Source organism: Oncorhynchus tshawytscha, linkage group LG31 (assembly GCF_018296145.1).
Source record: "Oncorhynchus tshawytscha isolate Ot180627B linkage group LG31, Otsh_v2.0, whole genome shotgun sequence".
Taxonomy (NCBI): Eukaryota; Metazoa; Chordata; class Actinopteri; order Salmoniformes; family Salmonidae; genus Oncorhynchus; species Oncorhynchus tshawytscha.
The window spans coordinates 9,222,319-9,237,663 of record NC_056459.1 but is presented as its reverse complement, the minus strand read 5'-3'; the positions used below and the strand labels follow the sequence as shown (position 1 = coordinate 9,237,663).

Here is a 15,345-nt window from a genome sequence, read left to right as displayed (position 1 = left end):
ATGCATCAAAGCTGGGACCGAGAGACTGAAAAACAGCTTCTATCTCAAGGCCATCAGACTGTTAAACAGCCTTCACTTGCCAGCTTCTACCCGGTTATGCAACCCTGCACCTTAGAGGCTGCTGCCCTATATACATAGAGTTGGAATCACCTTCCACTTTAATAATGGAACACTAGTAATATGTTTATGTACTGCTTTACTCATCTCATATGTATATACTGTATTCTATTCTACTGTATTTTAGTCAATGCCACTGGCATTGCTCAATATAATATTTATTTCATAATTCCATTATTTTACTTTTAGATGTGTGTATTGTTCGATACTACTGCACTACTGGAGCTGAGAAAACAAGCATTTCGCTACACCCGCAATAACATCTGCTAAATACATGTATGTGACCAACAAAATTTGATTTGACATGCACACTGTGACCAATCTTGGCCATAAAAGCCTGAAGCTCTTATAAAGTTGCCGTTGGACTATTGGTAGTCTCTCTGATCAGTTTCCTACTTGCTCTGTCATCCAGTTTGGAGGCATGGCCTGATCTACGCAGGGTCTTGGTGGTGCCATACACCTTCCATTTATTAATAATCGTTTTGACCGTGCTCCAAGTGATATTCAAGGAACCTGTGCCTTTCCACCACTTTGTCCTGGAGTTCTATTAAAAGCTCATTGGTGCTTATGGTTGACTGTTTGTTTTGCAATTCACCTACCCAGCAGAAGGAACATACAGGAACTGCTGAAATAATGTGAATCACTACAATTTAACACAGTTGTAGGCCAATTAACTTGGTGTGCGATTTATTATTATTATTTTTTAACTATTTTAATGTATTTTAATTCCAGGCTATTAGGCAACAAACGGTGAAATGTTGAATGGGGGTGTAGACTTTCTATAGGCATATTGGCTCTAAGACATCTAAAGCTGAATATGGCCTCAGATTTGTTAGGCTTCATTTACACAGGCAGGCCAATTCAGATTTTTGGTTGTAAGTGCTGAGAATAGACATTTTACTCCTACTCTTATGGGTAAAATTAAAAACTATACATGAAGTCTCTTTAGTCATAAGAGTCACAACTAGTCTACAGATACTTAATGACCTGTCCTAACAAGTTAAAAGAGTTACCAGCAGGTGTCTTGATAATAGAAAAAATACAGCGGGTCAAATATTGATGACTGCAGCTAAATGACTAAAGCGGAAACACTGATGGATTATGAAAGTTGGTAAATACCTTGATGTCCTTGTTGACTGTGAACCTTTGCATGGTAACCATGGTTCTTCTGGAGAATCAGAACACTTTACCCCGCTCTCAGATTGGCCCTCTTTCCTTGGTGTGACTCTGGGTGGTGTGTCGCCTGCTGATTCATTTGAGTCCTCTTCCCAATCAAGACTATGAAGATAAATATAAACATGTTTACAATAATGCAATTCACTGAGTCAACACTATTACTTAGGACTAGACAACAGAACACAATTAATTTACCATCTCCTACTGCTGTCGTCTACATGGTTCCACATTCACACATCAACATTTCATGTCAATTCAATGTGGCCGACACCCACCGTCTAAGATCAATCTGTTAGGTTTACAAACTGAGGAATATGCCTGTCAAATAGTTTTAAAAAATAAAAGAATTCTGAGAAATGAGAATTCATTTTCAAGTATGTAATTTTGATTTCAGATCTTTTTAATGGAGTGGCTGCCGATCCGACTTTTCCGGACCTTTCCTCCCGACTGCTAAAGCTCCCGAAGCCTCTGCGCATGTGCAGGATCCTTTACTCCACTAGGCAAAATATGTGCTTTGCTTTAAACTAAATACAGGTAGACAATGCTTCAGTTTATTAACATCATCTGGTTGATATGCAGATGCTGCATGTTTCACCAGAAAAATTGGAATAATCATCATTCACGAATCGCAATTGAATGAGAGAAATGAGAGAGATTCTCTATGGAAAGCTCAGAGAATATGCGCAAAGTAGAGAATCCTGCACATGCGCAAAAGCCCCAGACGCCGGGAAGCGGGGTCCAGAAAAGTCTGATCCGTAGTCTGTCTTCTTTTAAACGGGGCTCTTGAGTGGCGTAGCGGTTTAAGGCACTGCATCTCAGCACTAGAGGCGTCACTACAGACCCTGGTTAAATTCCAGGCTGTATCACAACCGGCCATGATTGGGTGTCCCATCGGGCGTAAAAAAAATAAAGACTCCAGCGATGTTTTTACTTTTCCTGTTGAAAAGCGATATTCCAGGTATAAATACACTAAAGTACACACACTAAAGTACAAAACATATATTTGATCAAAATATAGACTACCGTTCAAAAGTTTGGGGTCACTTAGAAATATCCTTGTTTTTTTAAAGAAAAGCAATTTTTTTGTCCATTAAAATAACATCAAATTGATCAGAAATACAGTGTAGACCTTGTTAATGTTGTAAATGACTATTGTAGATGGAAACGGCAGATTTTTAATGGAATATCTATATAGGCGTACAGAGGTCCATTATCAGCAACCATCACTCCTGTGCAACCATCACAGAGTCACCTCTTCACTGTTGACGTTGAGACTGGTGTTTCGCGGGTACTATTAATTACAAAATTATTATAGTACTGTGCAGTATCGAGGAGCCCTCACTGCTGCTCGTTCATCCTATTTTTCCAACTTAATTGAGGAAAATAAGAACAATCCTAAATGTATTTTTGATACTATCGCAAAGCTAACTAAAAAGCAGCATTCCCCAAGACAGGATGGCTTTCACTTCAGCAGTGATAAATTCATCAACTTCTTTGAAGAAAAGATCACAATCATTAGAAAGCTAATTACGGACTCCTCTTTAAATCTGTGTATTTCTCCAAAGCTCAGTAGTCCTGAGTCTGCACAACTCTGCCAGGACCTAGGATCAAGGGAGACACTCAAGTGTTTTAGTACTATATCTCTTGACACAATGATGAAAATAATCATGGCCTCTAAATCTTCAAGCTGCATACTGGACCCTATTCCAACTACACTACTGAAAGAGCTGCTTCCTGTGCTTGGCCCTCCTATGTTGAACATAACCACCAGATGTATACCAAACGCACTAAAAGTGGCAGTAATAAAGCCTCTCTTGAAAAAGCCAAACCTTGACCCAGAAAATATTTTTTTAAACTATCGGCCTATATCAAATCTCCCATTCCTCTCAAAAAAATGGAAAAAGCTGTTGCGCAGCAACTCACTGCTTTCGTGAAGACAAACAATGTATACGAAATGCTTCAGTCTGGTTTTAGACCCCATCATAGCACTGAGGCTGCACTTGAAGGTGTTAAATGACCTTTTAATGGCGTCAGACCGAGGCTCTGCATCGGTCCTTGTGCTCCTATACCTTAGTGCTGCTTTTGATACCATCGATCACCACATTCTTTTGGAGAGATTGGAAACCCAAATTGGTCTACACGGACAAGTTCTGGCCTGGTTTAGATCTTATCTGTAAGATATCGGTTTGTCTCTGTAGATGGTTTATCCTCTGACAAATCAACTGTAAATTTCGGTGTTCCTAAAGGCTCTGTTTTAGGACCACTATTGTTTTCCCTATATATTTTACCTCTTGGTGATGTCATTCAGAAACAATGTTAACTTTCACAGCTATGCGGACGACACACAGCTGTACATTTTGATGAAACATGGTGAAGCCCCAAAATTGCCCTCCCTGGAAGCCTGTGTTTCAGACATAAGGATGTGGATGGTGGCAAATGTTCTACTTTTAAACTCAGACAAGACATAGATGCAAGTTCTAGGTCCCAAGAAACAAAGAGAGGACCCTAAACTCTCTTTTGACGAACATATCAAGACTGTTTCAAGGACAGCTTTTTTTCCCCATCTACGTAACAATGCAAAAATCAGAAACTTTCTGTCCAGAAATGATGCAGAAAAATGTATCCAAGCTTTTGTCACTAATAGGTTAGACTACTGCAATGCTCTACTTTCCGGCTACCCAGATAAAGCTCTAAATAAACCTCAGTTAGTGCTAAACACGGCTGCTAGAATCTTGACTAGAACCAAAAAAATGTTATCATATTACTCCAGTGCTAGTCTCTCCACACTGGCTTCCTGTTAAGGCAAGGGCTGATTTCAAGGTTCTACTGCTAACCTACAAAGCATTACATGGTCTTACTCCTACCCATCTTTCCGATTCTTGTCCTGCCGTACATACCTACACGTACGCTACGGTCACAAGACGCAGGCCTCCTTACTGTCCCTAGAATTTCTAAGCAAACAGCTGGAGGCAGGGCTTTCTCCTATAGAGCTCCATTTTTATGGAATGGTCTGCCTATCCATGTGAGAGATGCAGACTCAGTCTCGACCTTTCAAGTCTTTATTGAAGACTCATATCTTCAGTAGGTCCTATGAATGATATCCCTCTAGTGGTGTGGGGGCTGTGCTTTGGCAAAGTGGGTGGGGTTTGGCCCTGTCCGTGGGTATGATCGGACGGGGCCACAGTGTCTCCCGACCCCTCCTGTCTCAGCCTCCAGGATTTATGCTACAATAGTTTAAGTGTCGGGGGGCTAGGGTCAGTCTTTTTTTTCCGGGAGTATTTCTCCTGTCTTATCCGGTGTCCTGTGTGAATTTAAGTACACTCTCTCTAATTCTTTCTTTCTTTCTCTGAGGACCTGAGCCCTCGGACCATGCCTCAGGACTACCTGGCCTGATGACTCCTTGTTGTCCCCAGTCCACCTGGTTGTGCTGCTGCTCCAGTTTCAACTGTTCTGCCTGCGGCTATGGAACCCTAGCTTGTTCACCGGACGTGCTACCTGTCCCAGACCTGCTGTTTTCAACTCTCTAGAGACAGTAGGAGCGGTAGAGATAATCTGAATGATCAGCTATGAAAAGCTAACTGACATTTACTCCTGAGGTGCTGACCTGCTGCACCCTCTACAACCACTGTGATTATTATTATTTGACTTCTGAGCTGGTCACCTATGAACATTTTAACATCTTGGCCATGTTCTGTTATAATCTCCACCCGGCACAGCCAGAAGAGGACTGAAATCTCCACCCCTCATAGCCTGGTTCCTCTCTAGGTTTCTTCCTAGGTTCTGGCCTTTCTAGGGAGTTTTTCCTAGCCACCGTGCTTCTACACCTGCATTGCTTGCTGTTTGGGGTTTTAGGCTGAGTTTCTGTACAGCACTTTGTGACATCAGCCGATGTAAGAAGAGCTTTATAAATACATTTGATTTATTGATTGAATGGGAAGGCGTTTGCAAAATTCCTGCATAATTGCAGACCATCCTTTAGTGACAATGCAAAAAAAACATTGCCTGACAAATTGGCTCACATTACCAAGCTATACATATAGCTATACACACAACGACTCAAACATAAATGGTTGACTGTTGGAATTCTTTCTCCTGGTCTTCCAAGGGAAGCACATCTCCCTGGGATGTACAGTACCAGCAAAAGATTGGACACACTTACTCAAGATGGTTTGTCGTTTCCAATGTGAACAAATTCATCCTAGTGGGCAGAACAGGCAAGGAGGTGGGCAGTCAAGCACGAGCTAGCGAGATCCTATTGGCGCGTTCTAACAAACGTTTGCATATTTCTGTTAGGGAACGCCTACTTTGAAGTGTGCAATAACTCAATTTGCCATTGCGCGACACTAAACAACAGCAACGGGTCAAATCTACAAAATTTAGTCCACACTGTTCGTAACAGATTATAGTTTTGGGAACAGAAAGCTGTATTGGCATCAAATGTTTAATCGATTAGAAAATGTGCAGAATTTCGGCGGCCTTATTGATTTTCCCACTGGCTTCCAGTGGAAATTGTCATGTATAGACCGGGTAAAATATCTTATTATTCTATCTGTGGTAAAATTGTTCTAACGGATTCGGTGAGATTTCGGCCGGTGTGTTGACTGGGTAGAGTATGCGCTCTGGGAGTGATTATTCCTACTTACGCGTCCTCGTGAGGATCCACTCCCTCCTGATAGTCGAAGCTGAAGTCTTCGTCTGCAAGGTAACTATCATCAGACCAATTGCTTCCCTCCTCGCTGCTATCGAAGTCCTCCATCTCGGTGTCGCTTTCCATAATATAATCAATCAATTTCAGCTATATTGTTGTGGCCAGAGCTACGGTCTAAAACGTAGTCACAAATTCTCTGCAACTACACTATCACGTTAACGTGCAGCTTCTTCTTCGCGTGAGTTTTCGGCAGACGGCACGGCTTCTTCTATGATATAATGGTAGTCCGCAAACAAGGCGCATGCCGACACCTACTGTGCTGGAGTGTGTGGTCAATCACGGTTTACAACATTTCTAAATCCTCCTACCTAACTCAGAAGTATAAAATAAAAAACAGCCCTACTAACTTCTAATAGACCCTCCCCCAAATCCCTTCCAACCTCAATGACCCTACACTTCAATCTTTCCCTCTCTTCAACACACTTACAACAATATAGCACATGCTCCACTGTTTCAATCCACCATACACTCCAGACAAAACACATTAACATGCTTGCCAACCAGATATAATAACGAGTTTAATGTACAATGTCCTAATCAAGCAAACACCACCTCTTCCTTCCTAATCGGACCTTTGAATATTGGTTCACCGACCTTTCTTTGGAGGGCATACAAATGCCTGCCTTTGGGCTCAGAGTCCCATCTCTTCTGCCACACATCTATCAAAATGGCTATGATCTTACTTCAACCCAGTGGAACATTCATGTAAATTATATCTTGTTTCAAAGCTATTTTGTCCAAATGGTCTACAACTTCATTCCCTTCCACACCCGAATGTGCTGGGACCCAGCACAATCTCACTACTACACCCAGTCTCTCAATTCTCTATAATAACATGAATACCTCCAATAGTAGATCAATCCTATTATATTTACCAGATGATAAACTATTCAAATATGACAGAGAATCTGAGCATACTATAATTCCAACATGTTGTACATCCTCTACCCACTGGAGGGAAACTATTATCACCAACAGTTCAACTGAGTATACTGAAAGTTAATCTGTTAGTCTTCTACATATATTAACATCAAATCAAGGAATGTAAATGACTGCTCTTATGCGCCCACTATCTGGAAAAGCAGTAAAAAAACATAACTTCTACCAATGTAATTGTCAACCTGTTTCCCTATATCACTGACTTCTGACCTATCTTTATTTTTGTCTACCGAGGTTAGATCAACAACAGGATCTGGGAGTAACCATGGAGGAACGTCCCCTATCACCACAGAAGGGCCATCTTCCAACTCCCTCAAACCACTTCTCATCAGCAAGCTTTCCAACTGTCCAACCAAAACCACTGCTTTGCCTACTAGTATATTCCCAACAGTCGTCTAGAACAGTAGCAGTGGGATGCACAACCTCACAGCCTTTCAACCTAACCCAATAAGCTAATGACAATGTTTTTATGCCGTACAGTACCAGTTAAAAGTTTGGACACACCCACTCATTCCAGGGTTTTACTATTTTCTACATTGTAGATTAATAGTTAAGACATCAAAGCTATGAAATAACACATGCAATCATGTAGTAACCAAAAAAGTGTTAAATAAATCTAAATATATTTTATGTTTGAGTTTTTTCAAAGTAGCCATCCTTTGCTTTGATGACAGCTTTGCACACTTGGCATCCTACAATGTAGAAAATAGTAAAAATAAAGAAAACACGTCATTAATCATAATGTCAAACAAAATAGGACTGATAGCACTGCCTTGAGGAATAACATTGTTAACTCCATAGGCATCAGATAAAATGGGTTCTATTTTAACCTGAAAAGAGTGATTTAAATATGAAGGCCAAAACCCAGTTATATAATCTCCCTCCAATACCAAGTCTTTCCATCTTAATCAGTAGACCTTCTCTCGACATAGTGTCGTAAGCCTTTTCAATGGCAAAAAAAAGACAGTAACCATTCATTCTTTCATGAACAGTTTTTTCAACTTCATTGCTCACCTTTACTAATGCATCCAAAGTATATCTACCTTTACGGAATCCACTTTGACATTGACTCAATAAATCTCCATGTTCCAGGAAATATGACAATCATCTTTTCCATCAGTTTACACAAGTTACAGGTCAGTGGTATTGGTCTATAACTATCAGCACATGAAGGGTCCTTACCAGGCTTCACTAAAGGTAATATTACTGCACGTTTCCAACCTGAAGGTATAACCCTCTCACTCCAAATCTTATTAAATAATCCCAGGAGAACATGTATGACCTCATTAAACCCAAATAACTTCACAGATCTTCATTGTAAAGGGTTTAAACACTGTTTCCCATGCTTGTTCAATGAACCATAAATAATTCATGAACATGCACCTGTGGAACAGTCTATAAGACACTAACAGCTTACAGACGGTAGGCGATTAATGTCACAGTTATGAAAACTTAGGACACTAAAGAGGCCTTTCTACTGACTCTGGGAAAACACCAAAAGAAAGATGCCCAGGGTCCCTGCTCATCTGCGTGAACGTGCCTTAGGCATGCTGCAAGGAGGCATGAGGACTGTCGATGTGGCCAGGGCAATAAATTGCAATGTCCGTACTGTGAGACGCCTAAGACAGCCCTACATGGAGACAGGACAGACAGCTGATCATCCTCGCTGTGGCAGACCATGTGTCACAACTCGCGCACAGGATCGGTACATCCGAACATCACACCTGCCGGACAGGTACAGGATGGCAACAACAACTGCCCGAGTTACACCAGGAAACACACACAGTCCTGATGAGAGCATGTTTATTCTTGACTCTGTTTTTGACAGTGTAACACTGAGGTCATGCTCAGCCTTGAAACTGTTTCTGTACTTGTTTTTTAAGTATGTCAGAGTTGAGAACCCTGACTCGCATAGGTATGTGGTGCCAAACTGGACCAGAACATACGTATTTTCCACTGTCAAAGCACTGTTTCCTGAAGCATTCTGCCCTGTTCTGAAAGAACGTGGATGTTTGTGGATGTTTGGTCAGGACGTGTCGTTTTATTAATTTGTTCGTTATGAGAGACTCATTACTAAGCACTTCCACACACAAAACATTGTTGGCACTCCTCGTTGTAAGTTTGTATGAAAGAGAGAAACTCATCGCTGTATATCCGTTTCATGACAATTGAGCTCAGTCAGAACTTGTCTAACATGACTCAATTTGATGACAGCGTCAAGTGGGAATGTCAAGCGCCGTGTTGCCATATCCTCAGTAAGGAAAGTAGCTATTGGCTGTCCTAAAAGTTGCTAAATGACATCACCTAATTTGCATAATTTACCATGTGCATGTAATTGTGATGGACGCTGTAGAGGAATAACGTCGTGGGAGAGACAAAAAGTGAGTAAAAAACACCCTAAATACGTTTAGAACTACAAATGAACTCAGGCACACACACAGTGGACAAGGTGAATAAGTGACTGAGGCTGTGTGAGTCAAATGCAGTGATTTATTTTAGACAAAGAACATTTTACATCTACATCCCGCCCTGAATTTAAGCCAGGGCGGGATCAGCCAGTGGCGGCTTCCCGCATGCACGATTAATTTGCAGTCTGGACGTGGAGGGGTGAACATCTCCTGCTCTGACTGCAGCTGGGAGGGACTGCTGTGCGAGGAATGGGCCGCCTGTTAGTGCTTTGGGATGGGGGTGGGGCCCACGGCAGCACGTGCTGCTCGTTGAGAAAAGAACGATACGTGCTTTCACGTCAGAGTCTCTAAAGGTCTCCAACAACACCAGAAAAAGTCGCTAGTCGGTTTTTAAAAAAAGTGTCGCTAATACTCGCTAAATATAGCGACTAAGTCGCTAAGTTGGCAACACTGCGTGTGTTGCAGAGTGATCTTCGAGAAAAAGATCTGGTAAACCGGGCATCTCCCTCATACTCGCACCGCTAACAAACTGATGAGACCGCAGCTAAGCAGAGAGCGTACTAAACAGAGAGCGCAGATGAACTTGGCCAAATCAATTCCAGTAATTCATGAAATAATTATACATTTACTTTGACACGTCGCAACCCACCATACGTTAAGACTGGGCTAGGTTTATTGTATGAAATCTGGTGGTTTGGGGAAATTAATCTTTACAAAGAGCGATAGTGTCAGTAAGAGTGTCCATGATGTGTCTTTGAATGTAGAGATAGATGGAGATAAAAGTTTGAGTGTTTTTTGCAGCTTGTTCCAGTCGCTAGCTGCAGCGAACAGACAAGATGAGCGACCCAGGAATGTGTGTGTTTTGGGTGATGGTTGTAGTAGGTATCCCCTAACTACTGGTGCTGGCCTGTTTCACCCTCTACAACCACTGTGATTATTATTATTTGACCCTGCTGGTCATCTATGAATGTTTGAACATCTTGGCCATGTTTTACATTTTTTTTTAACCTTTATTTAACTAGGCATGTCAGTTAAGAACAAATTCTAATTTTCAATGATGGCCTAGGAACAGTGGGTTAACTGCCTGTTCGGGGGCAGAATGACAGATTTGTACCTTGTCACCTCGGGGATTGTGAACTTGCAACCTTTCGGTTACTAGTCCAACACTCTAACCACTAGGCTACCCTGCCGCCCCATGTACTGTTATAATCTCCACCCAGCACAGCCAGAAGAGGACTGGCCACCCCTCAGAGCCTGGTTCCTTTCTAGGGAGTTTTTCCTAACCATCATGCTTCTACATCTGCATTGCTTGCTGCTTGGGGTTTTAGGCTGTTTCTGTGTAGCGCTCTGTAACATCGGCTGATGTAAGAAGGGCTTTATAAATACATTTGATTGATTGATTGTGACTTCACACATTGCACTCTTTTAGAGGTAGTTAGCAAACCAGGCCAAAGACCCCTCAGAGACACTAATACTCCTTAACCAATCCACACAAATGCAATGGTCTACCTTATCAAAAGCTAGTCAATAAATATAGCAGCACAACATTCCTTAGAGTCAAGGGCAGTTGTGACATCATTTAGGATCTTTAAAGTTGCAGTGACACATCCATAACCAGAGCAGAAACCAGATTGCAGAGAGAATACTATAGACACCAAGAAAGCCAGTCAGTTGTTTGAGATTTTCCAACACTTCTGATAAACAGGGCAAGATAGAAATTGGCCTATAACAATTAGGATCAAAGTTTGATCTCCCCTTTAAATAAAGGACGCACTGTGGCTGCCTTCGAAATACTGGGAACCTTCTCAGAGAGGAGAGAGGCTCGGTGGTGACATGGGCTGCAACCTTAATTTCTTCTTTATCTAAACCATCTGACCCAGATGTTTTTATTAGGGAAAATTTAAGAAGCTCCTTTTGCACTTCAGACTCAGTGACTGCCTGCAGGGAGAAGCTGTGTAGCGGGGCAGGAGAAAAAGAGGGAGGAGCATCAGGACTAGTCACATCACAACGAACTCAAACCGGGCGTGCACCATTGTGTGCTATCGTGCATACATTTATTTTGCCCCCCCCACACCAAACGAGATCACGACACGCAAGTTAAAATATCAAAACAAACTCTGAATCAATGACATTAATTTGGGGACAGGTCGAAAAAAATTAAACATGTATGGCAATTTAGCTAGTTAGCTAATTTGTCCTATTTAGCTAGCTTGCTGTTGCTAGCTAATTTGTCCTGGGATATAAACAGTTGTTATTTTACCTGAACTGCACAAGGTCCTCTACTCCGACAAATTAATCCACACATTAAACGGCCAACCGAATAGTTTCTAGTCATCTCTCCTCCTTCCAGGCCTTTTCATCGTTGAACTTATATGGTGATCGGCATCTAAACTTTCATAGTATTACGACGACTACCGGGAAAACAGTTTGTCTTTCAATCACCCACGTGGGTATAACCAATGAGGAGATGGGAGAGGCAGGACTTTCAGCAGGATCTGCATCAGAAATAGAAAGGAGTTCTATTTTAGCCCTTGGCAACACAGACACTCGATGAAATGTTTAATCAATTAATAATAAAAATACTAGTTGAAAGAAAAACCTGGTGACAAGGGGAAAAAATTAAGTACCTCTTGTCTAGCTGTACAAAGAACTAAAGATTGTTAGGAATGGTTAGTAAAAACAAAATACTAGTTTAAAGAAAAACTTGGTTAGCAAAAGGTATATTATTGAAGGGACACAAAAGATGACATAATTTCGTATTTTTATTATCTGTAATTTGTATTGACTAAGCACCTGTAAAATACCGTAGAGCATTCGGGGGGTGGCCCCAACCAGGACTAAAACTTAGGTCCAGCAACTCTCAACCCAACACCCCAAATGTTCCATAACAAGATCACAAGGTGTTGGATTAAGGTAAGCATACCCCTTTAGCCTGCATTTGCACAGGCCACAGGCACAAAGGAGGGATGGGGAGGCAGGACAGAACAGTTTTATAAAAAGTATTAGAACCGTAAAAAATTGTTTGCATGTTTTATTAAATCATTGTTGCAAAATACAAGAGCAGTCAGTCTTTTTACACAAGTATTTTCTCTTCAATGGTATAAGTATACATTTTAAAATGCAAACATGGCAGCATAGATACATTTTATGCACATGGTAGTGGGGAAGAGCATTGGACGATAAGTCCATATTTGTTTAAATGAATGCCGGTAGCTTTCTCATTAGCATGAGACTTTCTTGCATGTTCATTAATGGGGACAAAGAAAAAACATGACACAAGGAGGAGATGGAGAGGTCTGAGATATCATGGTGGAGCAATAACCAATAAGGGAGAGCGAAGAGTTGGATAGCAAGGACGGGGAGATGCCTGTTCAGATAATTGATGGAAATCAGGCAAAAACAAAGATTCCACGGGAGGGGAAATTGGTGCAACAAGCAAGACCAGAGAACGCCAGGAGGAATAGCAGTAAGGGGAATGAGCCAAGGCAGATACAAATGTTTCAGCCACCAGAGGGCAGAGGTGAGGAAATTGTGCATGGCGATTAGTGCTAAAGAGAAGGATGTAGATAGATCAAGACCAAACTGCAGAAATACTACTCACCCACAACAACATTCATTGCTTTCAAACAAAACTATCAAACCATTTGTTACACCTTGGTGCACACTTTCTTATTAGTCTGGTTGTGCTGCAATGGTGTTTTTACATCCAAGTACATTGCTGACAACAAAACTGCATTTAGCAGTAATCGTTTAAATAATAAGGGTCATTATGAACATTCATTACAATTCATGAGGGGCATTCCAGTTTAAGTTCCGCATTTATTGAAGTCAAAAAAGGCAAACTGAGAAAACGAATACCGATATTCAAATAGACAGAAAACAAATAATTTCCTTTCACACAAATGACTAGTTTGATTACATCTATTAAAAAAATCTGATTTTAGGCCACCATAAGTAAATGGTTGTCTCAGATAAACAAATTTGTAGCTATCCTACAAAAATTATATAATATTGGCAACAAAATAGGTGCAGTAATTGCATTTTAAGAAACATTGTATTGCTCGTCTTCTGTGCACATAAATCCAACCTGTTTTAGCACACATACTGTAGTGAGTGCAGTTTTACGCTTAATTTGTTCAGCTTACTTCAGAAACGGTTTCCTTAATTTCTCCAAAATAAAGCAGATTAGCAAACATTTACACAATAAAAATGACGCTTTCAAACATGAAGTTAAATACTTTTTCACAAAATAAAAATCTGTGTGCTTGTGTTTAAAAAGGTCAAAACAAGTAATAAAAATACAACTTGAGGCACTTCAATGGTATGGACTGTGAAAATAGGCTTTGCTAAAATAATTGTGAAGGCTAGTTAGCAACAGTTAGCCAATTCAAGATGTTGACATCCTAGGGACCCACGGCATTATGCATACTCAATGTAGTGTGTGTATAGTACAGGTATGTTTGTAACTTCTGAAAAACTGGGTTGGTAGTGCTATAAACAGCATTCGTGACCTGATTGTCAAATTATAAAGTAATCCCCTTTTCCTTATTGACAAAAGAAAAATCATATATTGTACAGAAATTCCTCAACAAAAGACATATCCTTTGAAAATATTCTATAATGTACAAGCTAGTTCAACCGGTTGATGTTTCAATCAGAACAAAAATAAAATTGATGTAAGTTTACATTTTCCTTGGTTTTATCTTTTGCCAAAATTGTGAAACTTGAAGACTGACAACATGATTTGTGTTTTCATTTCAGCTTCCAACAACTCCATGATAAAATGTAAACCAATTGACTGCAGTGTAGTCCATCAGTGGGCCAACAGGGATGAGTCTATGAGTAACTTGCAATAACTCATGATAATCACATACACTACCTGTCAAAAGTTTTAGAACACCTACTCATTCAAGGGTTTTTCTTTATTTGGACTCTTTTCTACATTGTAGAATAATAGTGAAGACATCAAAACTATGAAATAATACATATGGAATATGTAACAAAAAAGTGTTAATTAAACAAATCAAAATATAGATTTTAGATTATTCAAAGTAGCCACCCTTTTCCTTGATGACAGCTTTGCACACTTTTGGCATTCTCTCAACCAGCTTCATGAGGTTGTCACCTGGAATGCATTTAAATTAACAGGTGTGCCTTATTAAAAGTTAATTTGTGGAATTTCTTTCCTTAATGCGTTTGAGCCAATCACTTGTGTTGTGACAAGGTAGGTGGGTATACAGAAGATGGTCTTTTACCAAATAAGGCTAAGTCCATATTATGGCAAAAACAGCTCAAATAAGCAAAGAGAAACGACAGTCAATTACTTTAAGACATGGTCAGTCAATACAGAAAATGTCCAGAGCGGAATGTTTCTTCAAGTGCAGTCGCAAAAACCCATCATGAGCCATCATGAAACTGGCTCTCATGAGGACCGTCACAGGAATGGATGACCCAGAGTTACCTCTGCTGCAGAGGATAAGTTCATTAGAGTTACCAGCCTCAGAAATTGCAGCCCAAATAAATGCTTCACAGAGTTCAAGTAACAGACATCAACAGTTCAGAGGAAACTGTGTGAATCAGGCCTTCATGGTCAAATTGCTGCAAAGAAACCACTACTAAAGGACATCAATAAGAAGACTTGCTTGGGCCAAGAAACACGAGCAATGGACATTAGACCGGTAGAAATTTGTCCTTCAGTCTGGAGTCTAAATTTGAGATTCTTGGTTCTAACCGCTGTGTGAGATGCGGTGTGGGTGAATGGATGATCTCCGCATGTGTATTTCCCACTGTAAAGCATGGAGGATGAGGTGTTATAGTCGGGGGGCTTTGCTGGTGACACTGTCAGTGATTTATTTACAATTCAAGGCACACTAAATCAGCATGGCTACCACAGCATTCTGCAGCGATACACCATTCCATCTGGTTTGGGCTTAGTGGGACTATCATTTGTTTTTCCAACAGGACAATGACCCAACACACCTCTAGGCTGTGTAAGGG

At 40.7% G+C, this 15,345-nt stretch overlaps 1 protein-coding gene across 2 annotated transcripts in view; it reads right to left on the bottom strand.

Moving 5' to 3' along the window:
• LOC112229769 (piggyBac transposable element-derived protein 4) overlaps positions 1–6,238 on the bottom strand; it is a 39,811-nt gene extending 33,573 nt beyond the window's left edge. The window contains exons 1-2 of one of the 2 annotated variants that reach the window (XM_024395796.2): positions 5,937–6,238; positions 1,237–1,395 (exon numbers count right to left, since the gene is read on the bottom strand). In XM_024395796.2, the coding sequence (XP_024251564.1) occupies positions 1,237–1,395; positions 5,937–6,067 (290 nt within the window). In that variant the 5' untranslated portion in view covers positions 6,068–6,238. The remainder of the gene's footprint in view (positions 1–1,236; positions 1,396–5,936) is intronic. The other variant, XM_024395797.2, reaches the window with a different exon arrangement.
• Positions 6,239–15,345: the final 9,107 nt, after the last annotated feature.